Source organism: Sarcophilus harrisii, chromosome 2, assembly GCF_902635505.1.
Source record: "Sarcophilus harrisii chromosome 2, mSarHar1.11, whole genome shotgun sequence".
Taxonomy (NCBI): domain Eukaryota; kingdom Metazoa; phylum Chordata; class Mammalia; order Dasyuromorphia; family Dasyuridae; genus Sarcophilus; species Sarcophilus harrisii.
In genome coordinates this window covers 204,418,051-204,440,100 of record NC_045427.1, presented here as the reverse complement: position 1 = coordinate 204,440,100, position 22,050 = coordinate 204,418,051, and the positions used below count along the sequence as shown (strand labels likewise).

The window sequence follows — 22,050 nt, the reverse complement described above, 5'->3', positions numbered from 1 at the left end:
AAGCAGTCCAGGGGCACATCTTTGTTGGTTCACACCGCTAAGGATGGGCTGGAGCCCTCGGAGGCAGAGAAGGAGCCGAGCCCCGAGCCTGCAGGGTCAGTCACAAATACTGCCCAGGGGCCCTTTCGTTCCGAGAACGCCTGCCCTAGCTCACGATGAAATATGAGACAACCGACACCACTCACACCTGCCACTTCAAGCTTTTCCCACCAGGCCGTGGCTATTATTTGCTCTCAGAGCAGAAGTTACTCTGAAGTGTGGCTCCAACAAGTCAAAACACACAGGCAGCCCTGGGCAACCATCACAAACAGGGATTGGGGGAGGCTATTTGGAGCCCTCAGAGCACGGAGATGGCCAGCTGGAGAATGCAGGGAGGGCTCCAGAACCAAAGGGGAGCGTTTCCTGCAGGAAATTTTCTAGTCTTCTGAGAAGACAGTAAAAGCGAATATCTGTTTGCCCTCAATGATGAAAAAGGCAAGGAATGGAATGAGGATATTAGAAAGCAATTTTTTCCTCTTCCTTTCAGTGCTGCCCTCGCTTTCAGTGCTGCTTCTAGCTAACAATCGCCTCCATCTTCATTTATAATTTTTTTTTTCTGCTCTAGAGAAAGTGCCTGGAGCTGTGGAGAGGAATCCTGAGCTAGAAATTTTGTCTTTTTCCAGTTAGTCACTGTGTAACATTAGGTGAATTCTTCTCCTTTGTTGTGCTTTCCTTTAAGTTGTAAAATTAGGAAACATACTCTTCCTTCTTTCCAGGGTTACTAAATGGGTTCCCTAGTTATAATCTCTCTAGAGTGCTTTGAGTTCCCTAGAGAGAAAGCTTCTGTTTCCATAAATAGTATTTATTAAGTATCCAGGACATGTAAAGAGCTACACCAAACAAATCACCCCCCAACTCCACCCCCTACTTCCTATAATGTTGTTGTAACTAGAAAACCAGGCAAAATTTCTGCACATATCTTTGCTATTTGTTCCAGCTCTATCTGGTGGTCATTCATCAGACCCATGAGTCCAACCCCAATATCAGGATCAGTCTTACTATTTCATAATCCTCAGTTACTTCCATATTCGTAAAGGTAACACTGACCCTCTCCCCACCCCCCACAACAGTTCTGCCTCCTGAAAGGATTTCTGATTTCAGAAGACAGAGGGTCTCACTGGAAGAGCTGATTCTGGAGTCTAAGGCAGACTATGCAAGCAAAATTAGAAAAGCCTATGGCTAAGAGAAATGGGTGACATTTAGAATTAGAGATCACAATGGGGGGAGGAGAATGGGACCTCTGTTTCTCCCCCTGCCCAGACGACTGGGGAAGAGATTGTGCTGATTAAAGAGAGGAGTTTTCAATTGGAGATGCAGCCCCTCACTTTCTGTGAAGCTGCCTTCATGCCCTGTTACACCTCAGTTTCCGCTCTCTAGGCCAGATATCCCAGGTGGCTCTGAACCCTCCTTCTCCTCCATGACAAACCAACTCTGTTCCTGACTTGCACAATCACATTTTATCATCCCCAGCCCATCATAATGTCTCCATCCTTTCTGCTGACATATCCTCCAGTCACCACACCATGGCAGCTCCCCCGGAACTGTCGCACTGACCTCCACAAGCGAGTTCTAGAAAGGAGCACTGTGCTGTAACAGTCCTGGAGCTAGTGCTCCAGCAGCTGGCTTCAGACGCTGGCTCTGACACTCTGACATGGGGGACTCAGGCTGATTCACCTTTTCTCCATGAACTCCGGTTTCCTCATTTATAAAAGAATCACACTCATGCTTGTGGAGCTGTGGTGAGGAAGCACTAGGAAACAGAAGCTATGAGTCCCCCTCTTACTTAAATGCACCTCATGGATGGCATCCGACTTTCAGTCCAGAAGAGCTCTTCCAGTTTTAAGGTCCCCCCGGACAAAGGCTCTATGAGTAGGCAAATTCCCTGAGCTCTCTCCTGTGTGAAGGATAGGAGTGGCTGGATGGCCTTTCAGCTTCTCTCTGGGGCTAGATCCACGGCTCTGTGTGTGATAGTCCGGGCTTTATTTTAGCCCTCATTTGGACCAGAAGCTCCAAGAGGGTGATGGTTGTGGAGATGATTTCCTATTGAATGTGTCCACTCAGACTAAGTAAAGGCTGCTGGCTGATGGACTGGAATGGACATTTCTAGGCTGTAAGGATGACTTAACTTCAATAAGGGGGCTGCCATTTACAGCCTGGCGGGTGTCTATCCACCAAATAGAGATGTAAAGGAAGGCAGCTAAGTGGCACACAGATGGAGTGCCAGGCCTAAAGTCAGAACATCCTCCTGAGTTCCCATCTGGCCTGAGGTGTTTACTAGCTGTGTGATCCTGGGCAAGTCATTTAATTCTGTTTGTCTCAGTTTCCTCATCTGTAAAATAAGCTGGAGAAGGAAATGGCCAACTAGCCCAATTATCTCTGTCATAAAAACCTCAAATGGGATCGTGAAGAATTGAGTGAGACCGAAATGACTGAACAACAAAAACGAAGGCAGAAACCAGAATCTCAGGGCAAGCAACAGCTTTACCCCACAAGATGGAACTGAAACTGGGGCAATGAGTCAGGACTTTCATTCTGAGCCATTGGCTTCTAACCCCAGAGCTCAGGGAAGACCACCGATTAATTTCCCACAGTTTCCTCAGAGTGTGAACCTGGGTACCCATATTTATACTTTATGGTCTTTCAGCAAGCACTTTGTTCTCAAAGAATCTTATAGCTAGTGGAGATGTTAGAGGTCAATTTATTCCAACCTCCAGCTCAGTGTAGAAATACTTTCTATCATGGTCCATCCCAGCTGATTCTCTTTCTCAGGAGACACTGGGCAATGAGGGGGTCTCTACAATACTTTATGTGGAAGCCTGTTTCATTTTTGGACAGCCACCTATCATAAAGTTCTTCCCAACACTGAGCTGAAATCCACTTCCCCGAATCTTGCACTCCACCTAATGCTGCCTTCTGAAGCAGAAAAAAACCAAACCCCCTTCCTGAGAAACCCTTCTGGGTTGGAAGACAGCTATCACAGCCCTTTCTGCCGCCTTCAGCGCCCCAGGCAAGTCTTCTCTAAGCAAAACAGGTTCCGTCTTCTCAGTCCTGCCCTGCATGACAGGAGCCTAACTACTTCTGATTACATTTCTCCAGACAAAGGACCAAAGCTCAATAGCAGAAAGGGCCCCCAAGCCATCCAGTCTAGCCGAGACCCAGAGAAGGACAGGGGCCTGTCCCAGGTCATGCAGGGAACAGTATCAAAGGTGGGATTTAGATTCCAGTCCCTGGTTGCATCTTTCTTAAAAGGCTGTCCCCAGGGGCAGCTAGCTGGTGCCCTGGAGTCCGGAGGACTATTAAACACGTGAGGTTCTGATGCATCCAAGTGCTGCTCAGGGCCATCCTCAGTCCCTCGTTCTTGGACTCCTGCTCCTACTTATACCTGCCTCACAAAAAATTATCTGCTTTATTTATTTTTCCCAACATGTTACACAGCTCTTTGCCAAGCCCGGTTCTCCGTCACCATTGAGGACAAACACTAGCCGAGCTCTCCTGTGGGTTGGACACTCTAACCCCCATGTCCCTGCTCCCTTCTGGGTCCCAGTCACCCGCCCGGGCACAGAACATGGCAGCAGCTCCTGCAGCTGGTGGATCTGGGGCCAAAGGGGAGGTCTGGGGGGGCCACCAAGAACAAGGCCCTCATTCATGAATGTGCTTATAAAAATGTGTGTCAGCCGCATGATGAAACTCAAAGCCTGGGTGCTTAATGAGAAATATGAGTCAGTATCCAAGACAGCAGAAGGTCTGGGAGTTCCCAGTGTTTATGGAAAATTGCTCGAGTCCTGGGGCCTAGTACGAACATAGAATGTGCGGCACGGCTGGGGCCTTGGCTTGAGCAACACCCTAGGAGGGCCTGGGCTTGCCCAAAATGAAGCCCTGGATTGATGTAATGAGACTCCAGCAAGAAGGGGCCAGCTGTTCAGGTCCCAGAATGAGCTGGCTGTAACTGCGATTCACAAGGTTAATGACTGCTTTTCCGAACTTGCAGAAACCCCGTGGGCAGACTTCATCTTTGAGAAACTCTCAGATACCCGATTTGGAAATCTGTGAAGTTGTGGGATGACAGAGCCCTTTTAAACATATACTCAGTGTCTACGGTTGAAAGCATTGAAAACAGAGAAATCTTCTATTATCCCTTTAGATGCGCTCACCCCTATTTCTCAGACAGGTAAAGAGACTGAGCCCACTGACGGTGATGGGACAAGGAGACAAGGGATGGTGCAGGGAAGAATCAAGTTTAAGAACTTAGCCAACATGTTCACAAGGGACTCCCTGAAATTGCAAGTGATCTTTTCTAACCAGAGGATGATACTGTCTCTCTGGTTTTGTGTTTTCATGTATTATTTTATATCTTCACAAACAATAGTCATTCTTCTGAAAGCATAGAAATGCACTCAGTATGTATCTCTTATCTTTCCATTTTCCAGTAAACAATGGAATTCTCCTAAATCTAGATCAGACTCTCAATCCCAGTAAATTCAAAAAGGAAAAATAAGCGCAAATATCTAAGCTAAAAGAATCGAATAAGGGACCTCCATAAAAAGTAGTTCAGGGAATCATAAGCAAGCATTACTGTATCTTAGGTAGGGCTTAAGCATAAATCAGATAGCCAGTCAAATAAGCTATAGGTGTATCTCATTCTACAGTGGATATGTTCCTGAAAAGCTGGATATATAAATCACATTTTTGCAAATCTAGTTCAGCTTTTCACATTCAATAGCACCAAATATAGTAACCTACATATAGTGTATACTCAAAAAAGTCTAGTGGTTTTAAATGTACTATAAGTATAATTTAAAATTTCTTTGAAAAGAATCTCTTTGAAATATGAATAATTACCTCAATACAACTTCTTTTTAAATTCAATTTTTTGCATATCAGGTCTTTATAAAGTGGGATAGACCTGTGTTCAAAGGAGGTGTGAAGTGATAGAAACTACAGAGGGCACATTTTCCAAGCGCCTTCAGACCCACACCTGCACAATGAGTTAAAGAGGTAAGAAATGACCCCTACAGCACTGCTATGTGTCCTGCTTAGACCAGGGCAAATAAAAAAACCCAGAGGCAGATGAAGAACAGATCTGACCCTGGAACAATAAGATCACAAGGAGCTTCCTCCAAAACGTGGGGATAGTAAAGGAGATGGGGAGCCCCTGCCTGTGGGTCTCAGAGGAGCAGTGCTTCAGTCCTGCTGGGACAACCAAGGTTACCAACACTCTCCGGGTGATGAGGTCCATGACACTGGCAGGTCACAGTGTCAGAGCAGAAGCTGGGAAGGGGCAGGGGGACCCTGGGTGGTTTTGAGGTATTTAATAACCAGAGCCTGGAGAACTATAATTTCTGAGCCTTCTACACACACACACACACACACACACACACACACACACACACACTCACACTCACACACACTTACACACAAAGAGACATTATTAAAGACACAGTAAAAGAAGTACGCCTGCCTTTAACCTGACATGCAGAAAAGATAAATGAGGGGCAATCCTTAGCCCTGCAATGAGCAGGGTCTCCCTGCTCAGAGACCCCCCAGGGCTCCCCGCCCGCCCGCGGGCACTCACAGAATCTTGAGGATCTCCACATAGCAGCCCAGGATGCGGTCGGCCTGGGCGCTGAGCTCGATGCTCATGGTGCTGCAGGTGGGGCTGACCATGAGGCAGTCGATGAGGTTGGGCTCGCTGTCGTTGCCGGCGCTGGCCGTCATCTTCTGGTTGGCAGTGTTGTTGCGCTCCACCTCCACGTGGATCTCGTTGGAAGTGACGATGACCGACTTGAGGCGGGACTCGGACAGCGTGGCCTCCTGGCAGACGAGGTCGGGGCCGGTGTGGAGAAGGCGCAGCGGTAAGTTGGGCTTCCGGTCACATGGCTGCTGGCAGCCGTTGCGGATTTCCTTCAGGCTGGGAGAGTTGTCTCGGCTGTGGCGACAGATCGGGAAAGGGGGTTTTAGAGCCAGGCCCCGGGCAGCTCAGAAAAGCCCGGCCAGCCAAGCCCACCCTCCCAAGTCGCCCTCGAGAGCAGCCTTCCCGCGCCAACCTCAGGCCCCCTGATTACCCTCTCCTTCCCTTCCCTCCGTGGCCTTGCACAAGGGGACGCTCTCCCCCCAGGGCCTGCCCCACACTTCTCCAGTCCTTACCTTCTTTCACAGTGGTACCTCCTACCGCCCCCCCCCCAAGAACCTGTAAGTGGGGTGTGTCGTGCACTAATCTGTGACCCGTTATCGTCAGGACGTTACTGCATTTTTTAGAAATTAAAGCTACACATCCTTCTGTAAGGGTATAGAGAGCCATGAAAGCCATCAATTAGTTTCTGATACTCTAGGTCCCAGGGCATCGGACCACAGATCATGGGTGATGCTAAAGGAGACCTCCAGACTGTATTACTCATTTGTTCTGGTTTCCTCCTTTAGCGAACCCTTACATAATTCTTGAGCTTCTCGGAGGCAGTGTGGTACAGTGAAGACCACAGGGGACAAGCTCCCTCCCACTGACGGGCTTTATTGACCAGGAGGCCAGTTGTGACATCTCTGTATGTCATATACAAATGAGGGGGTTGGATGCTAAAGTTCTTTCTAGTTTTAAAATCCATGATTTGAGGATCCTTTGATCTACCCCCTTTTGGGAACATCTCCCCCCCCCCTTTTTTTGGATAGGTGGCAGGACTTTGGAGTGAGGAAGACTTGAATGAATTTGATTTCAAACACTAATCTTGGGATCTTAGGGAAATCCCTTAATCTTTGTCTGCCTCAGTCTCCTTATCTGGAAAATAGGGCTAATAACAGCACAAACCTCTCAGGGTTGTAGTGCGGAACAAATGAAATATCTGTAAAATATTTTGCAAACACTAAAGCATTACATAAATGGTAGCCGCTTTTATCCTTATCATCTCCCCAATGATAGTTAATATAGAAATGTATTAAATGTAGCTGACAGAAAACAAAATTTCATTTGGACCTCACACAATGTGTCTTTCACATAATGGATGCTGAATAAAAGTTTCTTGAATGAATTAAACACTCGGGGCCCATAGTTCACACCCCAATTCCCTTGGGGTCCATTTCGCAGGCTATCCCTAGTTTCTTCATTTCCTCCCCCACCTCACTGCCAAATTTTCCCTCATACTTAGTAAATGAATATGCCTATCTTCCTTTACTGATATGGTTCTCCCATAGGTAATGTCTCTCTCTGCCCCATCATCTTTCAACATATCCAAATCCATCTTATCCTTCAAAGTCTTGCTTATGTCACCATCCTCAAATCAAAAGAGATAATGTATGTAAAGAGCTTTACAAACCTTAAGACTCTATATAAATTAGCACTAATATCATTATCCCTGATTACTAGAGTCCCCAGTGATCCTTCTTTGCTCTGACATCCTACTGTACTAGAACATGTGCCACATAAGAGTGTACATGATTATATGCAATCCTGTATTTGCTCCCCAAATGTTTCATGCAAGTCTTTGTTTTTCATTCTGGTGAGATCCCAGAGGGCAGCAGCTGAGGCACAATCTTATTCACCTTTGTATCACCACCATGGTACACCCTTCTTATTCCTCCCACTGAACTCAGGACACTACAAAGAATAGTGAGAGCAGATGAGAGTGATTTACTAAAATTTTCATCTACTTAGCTCAAATCTGCTAATAGAGCATTCCTACATCCCCTAAATCTTACACTGACTCCCTGAATTAAACACATGGCATGTTACAACAAGTACCCTATATGGTTGGAGGGGGATTCTACACAAAGACTTCTCCATCCTATTCTTTTCTACTACAATGTGAGCTTCTTAAAGACAGGGACTGTTGTTTTGTCTCTGTGTCCTCAGTTCCTAGTACACAGCAGAGACTTAACGTTAAATTGGGTTGCATTCTACCATGAAGCACTTTGTAAATGTGAATCATTTTCCATATGACATTGAGCTTTAGGGAGAAAGGATGCAATACATATTTAAATACGGCAATATTTCCTTTTAACTGAAGGTCACTTATCTAGCAATTTCAGCTATCTGGCATAAAGCTAAGAACCCAGAAGCAAGTAAAAAAGGTCTCCTAAACAGCCAAAGTAGAATCTACCATTCAAAAAATATTATGTGACATTAGGCAAGTCCTTTGACCATTATAAGTGACAGTTTCCCTTCTTTTTCAAACAAATGTTTATTCTAAATAATTTCTTAAGATCCCTTCCAATTCTAAATCCTATCCTGTGCCCCTATTTTACCAGAGTTAAAACAAATGTTCAAATTGGATCTTCAAATCTGACTAGTGAGAAAACAGAAATGGATTTTTCAAAGCAACTATCCACCCCATTTGATTTGCAAATTTAAAGTTCAATATTGTAAAAGCTATTTTTATTTTTTTAAATTTGCATTTGCATTCTCCTCTGAAGATCGAGTTAGGCATTTTGGGTTCTCCATATAGCACTATTTGCTGACAACAGAAGGCAAGACCCCTCCAGAAAACCTACCAGTCATTTATTTGTGAGACACCTAAACCTTGACACCTAAAGCACCGTGATGTCACAGGAAGAGCTGTCTTTTGCTTTGGTAGACCCAGGAGCAGTAACACAAAGCCACCAAGAAGCTCCTTAGCTACCCACCAAACTTCGCAAAAATAGCATGACTTCCTTCTCGAGAAACTTCAGTTGATCCACTGGCCACACTTCTGGGTCATTTGGGATTTCCAGCTAAATGTCCTTACAGGCCCACAATCTCTTGGGAGTCATTTTACAGTTAGGTTTCTCTAAGGTCTTCTAAGGGATACTTGTGGATGATCTATGTTGCAATCACAATTTCATAAATATTTTAAAATTAATTTGCAACCTCCAAATCATCTCCCTTCTGAAAATCTCTGGAGAGAACGGATTAATGAAATGAACTAGAGTTCTCTTTTATTCAGCATTCAAAAGGAGATGGCTAACTCATTTTAAGAGCAAGGTAGTACAATGGATAGAGCAATGGGCCTATTCAGAGAGACCTGAGTTCAAATCCAGCCCCAGATACCTACTGCTGTGTGATCCTGTCATTTAATCTCTGTATGCCTCATTGTCTCAACTGCAAAATAGGGATAACAATAGCACAAGTCTTTCAGGTTTGTTATGAGGATCAAATGAAATAACTGTAAAGGATTCGGTGCTGTAACCTGGCAGCCTGTGCAATCACTGTTACATACACATTAGCTGCTATTACTCTAATTAGTATCATTATTGTTATTGGGTTCTGAGCTAGAAAGCCTTAACAATCGGACCTCCCCCGAGTTCTCCCCAACCTCTCAGACAGCAGAAGGCGCGCTCTCCCCTCCTAATTTTCCATCGTAGACAGGAGGATGAGATCCCTTTATCTTTTCCAATTCCAACTCTCTCCCAAAGGTCCACGAATGCTCCCCAGGAGGGGCAGCGCCCCAGCAGCCGGGGGTTCCGGGAGCACCCCGTGCTCTGGGCCTGAGCCTGTGCGGCCCCGGGCCTTCAGGGAAAGACACCGTTCTCGCTCACTGTGCTCCCCTTCATGCCCTAGTACCAGACAGAGGAGAGCAGGGAACTCCATGTCTGGCTAAGCCGGAGATCCCCAGCATGAATCAGAGACTTAAGAATGAGCAATGAACTGGAGGCTGGGAGCGTGGGCCCGGAGCATGCTCAGAACTCCTAACAAGGCTACAATTCGCTTGGGGGGTGGGGGGAAGGGAATACTGCACTTGGGGTCAGCGGCAGGAGGGGCTGCTTCCTGCAGATTAACCTGGCCAAGGACAAACACTCCTCTCTCGGCAGTGGCTGCAGCTCCTCCTCAAGGCGACCCGGCCAGTCTCTGGCCCATCGCAGTCGCCCGGCACATGAGGCACGGGCAGGGCCTGAGGCAAATCTCCCGCCCAGCTGCGGGACACGTCCTGAGAGGGGCCAGTGAGGCTTCAGGAGAGAGTGTGTGCCTGAGGCCTGAGGGGGAGGGGGAGCCCCCCCCTCCTACCGCCCCCCCCCCAAGAACCTGTAAGTGGGGTGTGTCGTGCACTAATCTGTGACCCGTTATCGTCAGGACGTTACTGCATTTTTTAGAAATTAAAGCTACACATCCTTCTGTAAGGGTATAGAGAGCCGGACCTCCCCGGCCCGGCCTCAGGGCCTACTTCTGCCCCCTTCTTGTGCAGCCCGGAGGTCAGAGCCTGTCTCAGGTCCTCCCAGGAAAGAAATCTGGGGCGAGAGGGTGGCTCTCCCTTCTCAGTCCCACACAAGCCACACGTGGACGTGTTAGCTGCTCCTCTTGAGAGTCTCTGAGGTTTTTTATCCCAACTGTCACACCTTCAGTCTAGCGAGAGAATGAGTTGTGGGACTTATTTAATTTATTTATTTAATTGTGGGACAATTTTAATTTAATTTAATTTAAAAGTGAATTTAGTAAAACCATCTTCACTTCAGAACATCAGAACAGACTTTGGCTTTAAAAGCCTCTGAATCCGTGGGTGAGTGCAGCATCCCAAGGGCCTCCGTGGGGACTCGCGGCACCCGATCCTGGCCCCGCAGGGAGAGAACCCGCTTGCTCGGCTTGGGGCCGGCCAGCCCTGCTCTCCGGGGGAGGAGCCTGCAGCTGCCGCAAACGGCTCAAAGCTGGCTGGCCGTGCTGGGGGAAAGATACTAATGATGCTGTAATGGGGGCCTCCGCACTCCCGCTGCCCCTCCCAGCCCCGTTCTCAAAGAAAACAGCGGCTCCCCAGGACGGCCTTGGCCGGGGCTGGAAAAGCGGCACTGACCTGTTGATGAACTCTTCGTAGCAGGAGTAGATGGCAGCAAGGCAGACTGCGACCAGGTTGGGCAGGACCCGGGGGTGGGGGCACTGCCCTGTGGGGCCATGCATGCTGCAAAAGAAGCAGAGAGCTGGGTGACACGGCCTATCAGGCCGGGGATGTGCTAAGAGTCGGGCCCGGGCGGCCAACAAAGGCCTGGAAATCTCCCTCAGCCTTACCCTCCCAAACACCTCTTTTAGGTTTGGGACACCCCGAGCTTGCATTTCCCGGGCCGACCGGTAAACCCCCTGCAGCAGGAGCGCTAACCTAAATGCATTTCCTCCGGACAAGATGTTATGCCCTAGGTTGGTAATTTTAGAAAATCCACAAGCAGTTCGGCCCAGAAGCCAGTTATAGAATCAGAAGACCTGGATTCAAGTCCTGCGTCTACTGAGACCCCCTTCACCTCTCCGTGCCCCAGGCTCAGATGTTATTAAGATGTTATTAAGCGGCAGGGCTGCATGGGTAGGAGCAGTTTCCTCCCAGGGGTTCCTTGCACCAGAGAAATCATGAACCCAGGGCAGTGATGGCAACAGGAGCTAAGTGCCGGGGCACAGTTCTTCATTAGAGATTCTTTAAAAAAAAAACTGATTCCACTCATGGTTAAGCACAAAACCACACTTGGATGCAGCTCATTCCAGAGGCTGAACCTATTTTTGGCTTCTCGGTTCATTGAAGATCAACTTCTTGGTCAGAATCAGGACATACGATGAGCTCAGCATTGGGATCCCCGTCTCAACTCCCTCCTGCCCTCGGGCAGCTCCATCTGCTCTGCAGGGACTTCCCGGAGAGACCCACAGGCAGGGAAAGCCAGAGGCTGCCAGGAGCCAGGCGGAGGGGTGGGGGCAAAGGTGTCACTGACCTGTGAATAAACTTCTTCACCACCTCCATGCCGGCATTCAGCTCATTCAAGGCAAGAATATACTCCTGAGTAAAGAGCCTCAGCCGGGGGCACTTCCCAAAATCCTGCAGAAAGGGGAGGAAAGGACCCAAGTGAGAAACAAGGTCAATGGGGGCTCAGCTAGTAACAGGCTCCAGGGCAAACACAGGCCCTCCTGTGCTCCTCCTGCTGTGCTCCTCCCTCTCTCATCCCTTCCCCCAACTCCCAGAAAACAAATTCATTTCTCTGACCCTCCATCTGGACACACAGGAGACACTTTCTAGCCGGCATATTAGTGACTGCAGTCAGGAAATGTGATTGGGAGCCACAGTGACAGTTACACCCAGAAAAGAAAAAGAAACATGCCCTGACCCCTCCCCCAAGATAGGGAGTCCCGCATTCTATGATGGACTTTGCTCCAGGCTTTCATCCTTGACAAAAAAAAAAAGAGGCAGAAATGGGATTCTTTCATTTCTGATTCAACTGAATTGGTTCAATTAACCGCCAGATAGAAATGCGACATAACCAGAAAAGAACCTCTTTTATCGGATTGGCTTTTTTTTTGCTGTTCAATTAAGAATATATTCATTCCAATTATGTTCCAATGAGTCTTCCACTTTTTAAGCTATCTTAATTTTAATTCTTTCATTCTTACTAATATGTAGAAATCTTGAACAAAAAAATTTAAAATAAATAAAAATAATATTTTTTTAATTTCTAAAAGTTAAATTTTGTAGAATTGATTTTTTTTGAAAATGTCAATAAGAGTGTGATAAATAACACCAGCACCTGGAATTCCCAGATATTTTATAAAAGGAATTATGTGCCCTTAAACAGAATGGAATCTCTCAGGCTACTGATTTTCTTCTGCTGTATCACATGCTAGGCAAATAAGAAAGCTAAAAGTTCATTTCTTGCAAGTGAGCCAGTAGGCATAGAATAAGGCAATGAGGAAAATCACATTCTCTCAAAAGGTGTCAGAATATATACCAGTAAAGTGGAAGATAAAAGGGGGATTTCTGGCTAGTGACCAATTGTCTCAGAATATCAATGCTAGAAGAAACTCAGAAGTCATCTTGCCCCACCAGTCTCTGAGCAAATAAATATTCCCTCTAAATATGAATTGTGCTGGCCTATCAGCACTGGTGACTTAGGAGATTTCCTAGGCCCATACCCCTAGACTCAGGGTAGATTAAGAAACACCTTAATTGTAGAGGAGGTAGGAATATACCAGGGTGCTCCTAGCATCCTGAGGCTTTGTATCCTGATGCAGGAGAAGCAACTGTTGTTGCTCCTGCCTCTTAAGAGATGGCAAATCTCTTGATCATATAGAAGCAACTGGATGAAAAGGACAAGCAACTGAGAAAGTCTATATTCAAATCTTGGCTCTGCTATTTATTACCTGTGTAATATAAGGCAAGTCACTCAGCCCCTCTAAGCCAGTTCCTTTATCTAGAGGGGGTTCCTAGGATCATAAATCCAGAGCTGAAAGGGTTGGTCTCTAAAGTTCCTTCTGGCTCTGAAATCTAGAATCCTAAAGGACAGAGATGAGAAGAAGGGCCGAATACAGAGTCTCAGGAGCACCACTGCATGCATACTCATCTCAGGGGTAGTCCTTCTGGTTTAGACTGGCCTCAAATAGTCAGAAGACCAAGAGCCCAAGGGACCTTCACCAGCATCAACAGGGGATCAGAATTAGACTGTAATTGGTACATTTTGACCTGGAACCTTTGGTCTGTGGTAAAACAGCTTAGGGGAAAATTAGCAGAGTATGGAAAAGGACCCATTACAAAGAGTATGTAAAAGAAGAATTGTGTGTGTGAAGGGGAAATGATGTCTGAGAGGGAGCCCTGGGAGTCATGGAGGTTGTGTGTGAATGGGTGGGAGAGGGAGAGGAAGAGGTGTGTATGATGCATGTGACTGAGGATAAATGGAAAGGAGAGAAAAATGAGGAAGGGAGGGAGAGAGAGACAGAGACAAAGATAGAGAGACAAAGAGGGGGGAAACATAGAGGGAGAGAGAGAGACAGAAAGAGAAACCTCAAAGCAGGCGACAGCAGTCAGGGGGAGGAACAGGAAAGGCAGACCCTAAGAAAAGAGGCCTCCTCAGCAGCCATAGGAGGATTACTCCAACTTCAATTTCTGTCAGCTAGCTTGGGCTCATGGCCCTTGACCACTGGCAACCAGTGCACTTTCAATCAAGACTGGTATTCTTCCTGACTGGTACTTGCTCACCAGTGGGAAGCTCCAGAAATAGAGAGAGAGAAAGTTAGATATTTCGTCTAGGCTCAAAGTCAAGTATGGGGTGGGAGAACCATACTAGAGTATGGCAAGCTGAACCGTCTCTTTTTTTTGGTAGAGGGAAGAGGAATGAGGGGAGAAAAAGAGGGAATACAGGGACATTTTGTGAAATGTTCAAATAAATGAACAACTGGTTCCTTTTGAAAACAACACAAAACACATAAGACTTTGAGCAGATCCTTTCCCTTAGAGGCAGCATTATATACTGAATGTGCATGGGACTTGTAGTGTAGAATGAGCCAGTCTGAATCCTACCTCAGCAACTTCATAGCTATGTGATTTATCACATAAGGTCTCTAGTGCCTCAGTTTCCTCATCTATAAAATAAAGGATTCAGATAAAAATGGGTGCTCTTTTGTGGTTCTTTTCAGTTTTAAATGCTTTAATACTGTAACCTTAGTGCTTGGGACTATTCCTGGACTGTGGACTTTAGGGCCTACAGATTCAGTCTGTCTAAAAAGGGAGGAGGGATACTTTTCTATTCATTTCATTCAAACTTTTATATTAATTTGCTGCATTGAGATGACAAGACATCCACTGATGACTACATAGGCCAGACATATGGCATAAATAGACATAACTACTCTTCTTAAACCAATTAAAGTCATCAAGAGAGATGAAGATGATTAGGAGCAAGATTTAAATCTAGAAGAGGCCATGTAGTACAGCCAGCCCCTTTGTTTTAGACAAAAGGAAATAGAAACCTAAGAGAAATTAGATGGCTTGCTCAAGGTCATACAGATAGACAGGATTTAAATCCAGCACACCTCCAACTCCAAATCCAGTGTTTTTCAAGCACACTGTGCTGCAATGGCAATACCTACAATTAAATAAGGTTTTGTCAGAGGGTGAGGAGCAAGACAGGCCAGATCAGTGGTCAGCTAACTCTTTTACATGTCCTCATATTACTCTGCAAGGAAAAAGAAAATGGAGATGGCTTTTCTCTGGGATAAACTACTATTACTATAGCTACATTTCAGAAAGATTCATTGTTATGCTTTTAAAATGTAATTTCAACTCTCAAAGGACAGATACGCTTTACAAAAGCCCAGCATCTTTCAAGTCACAGAGAATAGTATCTGAGTAGTACCTCCTGGGACTACCAGCAGCCTAGGGAACACACTTTGAGAACCTTTACACTAGGTGATCTACTTCTCTCTTTTGGCTTCATGGCTTTATGGATATAGATTCCTTAGTACCAGGTCACAGTTTGTTACCAATAAGGAAGGGAAATCAAGTGAAGCTACCTTACAATAGGTACTTTGTGCTAAAGAGTAAAATGAATATTTGAATAGGAAATTCCCTAAGAAAAAGCAAAGTATCCAATCTTCACCAGTTCACATGCGACCATACAAATTCTGAAGCTACGTGTCATGGATTGTCCATTTTCAGGTGGCAAGTGACTAGTTCCAGAAACATTTCCATTTCCATGAAATTAACATAAACAAGCAGGCATGAAGATGTTAAGGCTGTCAAACTTCTGGTGCCTCCTTTTAAGTCTGAGGTGTCGTTTACTGGGTTTTCTCTAAATACAACATCCCACTTCCTGTGTCTGTTCTTTACATAGGTTTGTGCCCCTTGCGCAGAACAGACTCTCCTCATACCGCCACATTATAGAACTATCAGCTTTATTCAAGGCTCAACTCCGGTGCCATCTTTTACATGAAAAATATTATAATCTTATCCACCGCTAGAACACTCCTTGGGAAATTAATTTATGTATTTTGTATTGACTTTATCCATGTTCCTGATATTCCAACTGAAACACACTAAAAAAGAATGCAAAGTTGCTGAGGGCAGTTCATTTTTGTCACTGAATCCCCAATGTTAGCACAGTTCCTCAAACATTGTAGGGTTCTAAGAAATGACTGCTGGATGAAGTCTAAAATTACCTATTTCTCAACTCCAGAATATTACAGAATACTCAAAAAGACACACTTTGGGAGAAAGGAGGCAGATAGCCTAAATCCATGTCTACCACAATAAATTCAACATGCCAGGATGAGGAAAAGTCCCTTTAAATAAGCAATACCAAACACACATGTCCTCTAGACTCCAGCGATGACTCAGAAAAGGTGTGGCTGCCAGTTCACGCAGTGTCCATATGAGGACAAATGATTTTCTAGTTAACAAACATCCCCTGTTCCCTAGCAGACCAGTCCAGAAGCCACATGGCCCGGCCCTGCCCTGCTCTGTCCTGCCCTTTGGCCTCTTCCTGAGCACACTCAAACTCAAAATGACGCAAACATCTAGTAGAATCGGAACTCCCCGCCAACCTCGGAGGGAAGCAACACTGGTGATCACGTTGCCTTTCCTTTTCAGATGAATTTCTCACACACTAGGTTTTGTCTCAACAAACCAGTATTTCTTAAGCACCTACTCTGCATAAGGTTCCCTGCTCAAATAAGCCACAGGGGCATTTTTATTTAGTAGCTCTTTTGAAGTAGGGAGCAGTTTCAGCCCCGAGGGCCTAAGTGTTCAGCCCCAAGTGAAAAGATGGTGTCAGAAGCCTGAGGGAAAAAAAGAGCCTTGTAGAAGAGCTTTTGCACACAGAATAAATAACACTATAGAGCATGATGAAGAGCTTCACATACATTATCTAATTTGAGCTTCTTGATGATCCTGTAAAAGGCATAATTATAATCCCTATTTTATAGATAAATATTAGATAAGGACATGGAAGTTCAGAAAGGTTAAGCAATCATCCCAGAGTCACACAGCTATCAAGGGTTGGCAGCAGAATTCAAACCCAGGCCTTCCTGCCTATCCACCATACGGCAGTGTTGCTTTTCAGCTAACACTGACACTTGGCAACTGTTCAGACCTTTAAGACCTGACACTAGGGCCCAATTTACACATCCTTCTTGCAAGTCAGATACTGCCTCTATGTATCAGTTGCCTTTCTTCTTAGAGAAAGATTGTTGTGCCTTGGCCATTTGGTGCTTCTGTGTAATGAGGCGACCTGTCTGGTTCTTCCTCTCACAAAGAGCAAGTCAGCCCTTGGTTCCATCATTTATGGCCTCAAAATTCAGGTACCGGGTGGCTGAAAATTTTTGTCTTAGACAGGGTTCCCAGTTGAGCTGTTTGAGCTTTAAAGAAACTACAGCCAGTTAACTCTGCCTTTTCCCAAAGGCCCATCCGTGTCAAGGCCTAGCCTTGATGCTGACTGTGTCCTGGTGATGTACGAGCAGCGAGAGGCCGGCCTCCTCACTCCTGTCCCTGAAGCCTCCTTCAATGCTTCCCCTGGGAACTGGGGCTGCACAGATGGGAGATGGGGGCCTTCAGCAGCAATTCCAGGGAAGGCAATGCTCAGGATCAGCCCCCACGGCAAGTAAGCAGAGGCAGCGGTCATCTTCAGGCTTCCAGACACCTGTCAGCCCTACCTGCCCTGCCTGTTAGCTCCCAAGCCCTTAGGGCAGGTGTGTTGACTCTGGGACTTTGGCTCTTTCCATCTCGGGGCTAACGTTCTCTTTGAGACTGGGGAGGGGGGGTGTCCTGTTTCAATGGCCCGGGGAAACACCAAAACAGACCCATGCCCTGAGGGAATGGGACATAAAACAGCCGCGTTTTACAAGGGAGAAGAATCTGGGCAAAAGAATGATGCAGTAGAAGGTGCTGATCTGGAAGAGGGAGCAGTGAAGAGATTGAACAGTAATCTTACTATGGGGTTACCGGACACCTGATGAAGCAAAAAAAAGGTGAGAAGGGGATTGATAGTGAACTTTGGAAAGAGGACGAAAGTCTTTTGGGTTAAAAAAAAAAAAAAAAAAAAAGATGCGTGGGGTTTAAATGACCAACAGTTTAATGAGTCAACAGTGACAGGACAGCCAATTAACATAATCCTGGTCTACATTAATAGAAGTCTAGTGTGTGGAGTGAGAGCCACTCCCTAGACCTTGATGTTCTCTGCCCTTGTTGGAACACATTTAGAGTATTGTGTTAAGTTCTGGGCAACATGTTTTGGAAAGGATATCGACAAAATGGAATATCTCCAAGAAAAGGGCAAACAGGATGGTGAGGGGGTTGAAAACTAGGCCAAGGAAAGAGCTATTGGATGAAGTGGGAATATTCATCCTGGGCAAAAGAAACTTGGTACAGGTGACTGAGTGGGAGGAAAGGGGATTAGTACAGAATGGATATCTTCAAATATATGAATATATTTGTCATGTAAAAGAGGGTTTAGGCTTGCTCTACTTACACTTAATACAGACAGCTCAAAGCAACAAGACTATGGAAGGCAATTTTCAAGTCAACATAAGGAAATAACTTTCTAAAAATGAGAGCAGATCAAGAATGGAAGATGTTGCCTCAAAAGACAGAAAGCTCTTCTATCTAAAACCCTCAGCAAGCATCATATGTAATAGGGATGAACTAGAAGCACTCCTAATAATATCAGAGCTGAAACAAGGCTGCCCACTCTCACCATTGCTATTCAATATTGCATTAAAAATGTTAACTTTAGCAATAAGAAAAGAAAAAAATTCCTTATTAGAGTAGGTAATAAGGAAACAAAATTATCACTCTTTGCAGATGATATGATGGTATGCTTAGAAAAGCTTAGATAATCAACTAAATAACTACTAGAAACAATTAACAACTTTAGCAAAGTTGCAGGATACAAAATAAATCCATATAAATCATCAGCATTTCTCTATGTTACCAACAAAGTCCAGAAACAGAATTGAATTTAAATTGATTGTGGAGAATATATTTGGGGATATACCTGCCAAGACAAAGACAAGAACTATATGAACACAATTACGAAACACTTTCCACACAAATATAGCTGAATCCAAACAACTGGAAGAATATCAAGTGCTCATGGATAGGCTGAGCTAATAAAATAAAAATGACAATTCTACCTAAATTAATCTACTTATTCAGTGCCATACCAATAAAACTGCCAAGAAATTACAGAGCAAGAAAAAATAAAACACAGGAAGCTACCTCTCCCCAGAATTGCATAAGGAGAGGGCAATTCTTGGACTTGTGCCATAGTTTCTGAATTAGTTGAGAAGTGGTTCTGTGTAACCTATTGGGTTCCTTCTAATATTAAGTCTATGAGTTTATAATATATAATTATATAAGTTTTAGGGGAGAGAGAGGGGGGGAGAAGGGAGGGAGAGAGAGAGAAGGGAGGGAGGGAGAAGAGAGAGAGGGAAGGAGGGAGGGGAGAAAGAGAGAGAGAGAGAGAGAGAGAGAGAGAGAGAGAGAGAGAGAGAGAGAGAGAGAGAGAGAAAGGAGAGCCAACCACGAATCCAAGTTTAGGTTGGACCGAGGATGATGCTCAGGAAAACTGTGACATCTAAGAGTGAGCCTAGCTAGGAGAAATGACTTCCATTAGAGTAACATAATACTCATATTCATTCATTTTGTTCTTCCATCCCTTTGCTTGTTCCTTATCACCATCACAAAAAAAAGCAGGGCGAAGGATAAAGGAGGAGTATAAAGGAGACCTTTGGAAATGATATCTACCCAGGAGGTTCATCATCACATACACCTGCTTCCTAAAACAATCTAACAGCCCCTAGTACTCTACTGCCCCAGTTAAAGGAATTTCTACTGCAAAGGAAAGAATCTTGTCTTTGCCAAAGAAAGAGTGCCAATCTACTCAACCACCAACTGCAGAGCAGGGTTCAGTGAATTTCAATATGGTAAGCCGGTGCTAGCACTGCTCTGATTCTGCTTGGAAGAGGTGACCAGCTTTTTCAAATGGTTGCCCATGCTAGGTTAATACGAGTCTTTCTTTAAAGACTAAGCTGTCCGCCTATTGCTCAGTGCTGCAGGCAGGATATCCCCACCTGGACTTGGGAGGGCAAGCTCACCTCCAGGAGCAACCGGCTGCTCTTCTAGGAAGAACCTACCATGTTGTGTTTGAGGATTCTCTGAACCACCGGTGTGAACACTTCTATGACCACCATGGATCGAGGGCGTTCTCTGCAGTGCTGCAGAAAGGAAAATATAGTTAAGCACAGCTAAGAACCCTGGTAAATAAAGAGCCACCCGGTGCCCGTGTTCTCATGAGAAAGAGAAAGTCATCGATATGCAGAAGGGGTTGGATCACAATAAGGAGACCACTATGCTCACCCCCCAACCCCAGCTTAGCTTCTGGATCAGGGAAAGTAGCCTGGAGAAGGACACTGGGTATCATTCATCCCTCTGCATCTTCCAGTAGGGCTACAATTCTGAGGGGGTATGACTGACTGGGAAGACCCACTAAGACCCTCACAATCCCTTTAAGTATTCTTCTCTCATGAATGGTCAGCGGGGACGGACTGGGGAAAATCCACCATGCTGGGTGGAAGTGATGTTCATCTCAGGAGGCAGGATTGTGTGTGTGTGTGTGTGTGTGTGTGTGTGTGCGTGTGCGTGTGTTTCTTCTCTACTCCTTTCCCAAAATTTTCTCCTCATTCCACTGCTAGCTCCAAAAGGGAAAATGGGACTCTGTCCTCATCATTCTCTCATGGCAAAGAAGCATGCCCCATGCATGAAGCTGGGGTGGGGGGAGGGGGAAGAGACCCATGGCTGGGAATGAATCCTTTCCAAATATCAGAAATGAATTCCTATTTTAATGTCTGCCTTTTATGTGAAATGAAGAAATTAGAAGGGAAGGGGGTTCATATGTAGCATGTTCCCTTCTACAGGTTTGTAAGAGAAAGCACCACAAATTTAAGTTTAGATTAAATGAAGGCAGAGCTGGCTTTTCTAAAGGAAGCTGACTAGGCAGTCTCTAGAAGCTACATGCTTTGAAGTATCACAATCACGGAAGGGTCAATGCAGTGTCCTTGACTTCTCCCCAAGATTTTAACCCTGACCAAGGGCTTGATCTACAAAAAATACCAGGTTTGCCGTTGACATTACCAGACTATTAAGTTTTCAGTCTGGGTTAAATTATGGAACTAGAGCAGGGGTTAAAATACTTAAAAAAAAGAAAAGCCTTTTTCAGCTCACAGGTCATAAAAAACCAAATGGCAGGCCCTATTTGGGCCTTAGTTTGCTGTAGTTCATTGATTCTTGAACTCGTACAATAAAAAGCAACTAGAAACCCTGTAACATGTTTCCATGTACTTAGAAAGGTACACAAGCATATGTATGAACAAAGACAAAAATGGAAGCAGCCATAAACATACTCAGGCATATCCACACACAGGTAAGTACAATCAGATACTTTTGCTGCCCTGCATAACACACACACACAGGAGCTATAAGATTACAACATGTGTCATAAAAAGCTCGTGTTGTTAGCTATTCCCGTGCTCCGTAACATTACTATGCATGCTTCTGCAGAAAAAGTCTTGCTTATGAAAAAGGCAAAGTTGTGACAACTGAGACAGAAGATCCAAAGCCACCATCTAAAAAAGGCTTTCTTGGAAGCTGCTTACTTACCTATAAAGAAATGACCTTTCTTTAACAGTCAAAATGTCCATTTCTATAATGAAGCAAAAGAACCAACCCCCCCATCCCCACCCAACCTCTGCCCTAGCTCCATATTATACTTTTTCCCCAACACAAGGAAACCACAAACTCTTTACCTATAGTGATACTTTGGTTACCATAAGGTCCTGCTACTCTCTGTACTGGGATTTCTTAAGGGCCACCTCGCTAGGGTTTCAAGGCCAGACTTTCATGCATGGAAGAGGAAGTGCATTTTGCTATGTGACACATAGTGTCTAGCCCACTATGAGTTCCCAACCCACTTCAACTTTTGCTTATCTGTATGTGGATTATCCGTAGAAAACAGTTAAGTTTCCTCTAAAGTCTGGCTGCTTATCAGTTCAGGCAAGTTTGCACTCAGGGATGGCAAATTCCCTTTATAAATAATTGGCACCCTATTTCATACAGAAGGGAGGTCTGCCTGCCAAAAAATCTCTGTCCTATCTCACACTAGATATGTAATGGAGTCCAAAGCCAAAGCTAACACTGGTTACTCTGCTTGGGTTTCCATCTCTGAGTCTGTGTAATGGACAGGTAACGGTAATCACTGAGGACTCATTCATTCACTCCCTGATCCAATGCCTGCTTCCTGAATAACTTCTATGTTTGGGCTGATGTACAC

The 22,050-nt window shown here is 45.2% G+C and overlaps 1 protein-coding gene across 3 annotated transcripts in view; it reads right to left on the bottom strand.

The window, feature by feature from the left end:
* Nucleotides 1–22,050, bottom strand: part of CMIP (c-Maf inducing protein) — a 259,640-nt gene that overhangs the window by 23,748 nt on the left and 213,842 nt on the right. For all 3 annotated transcript variants that reach the window (XM_031951284.1, XM_031951283.1, XM_031951282.1), the window contains exons 7-10: nt 19,859–19,939; nt 11,677–11,780; nt 10,782–10,886; nt 5,612–5,965 (exon numbers count right to left, since the gene is read on the bottom strand). In XM_031951284.1, the coding sequence (XP_031807144.1) occupies nt 5,612–5,965; nt 10,782–10,886; nt 11,677–11,780; nt 19,859–19,939 (644 nt within the window). The remainder of the gene's footprint in view (nt 1–5,611; nt 5,966–10,781; nt 10,887–11,676; nt 11,781–19,858; nt 19,940–22,050) is intronic.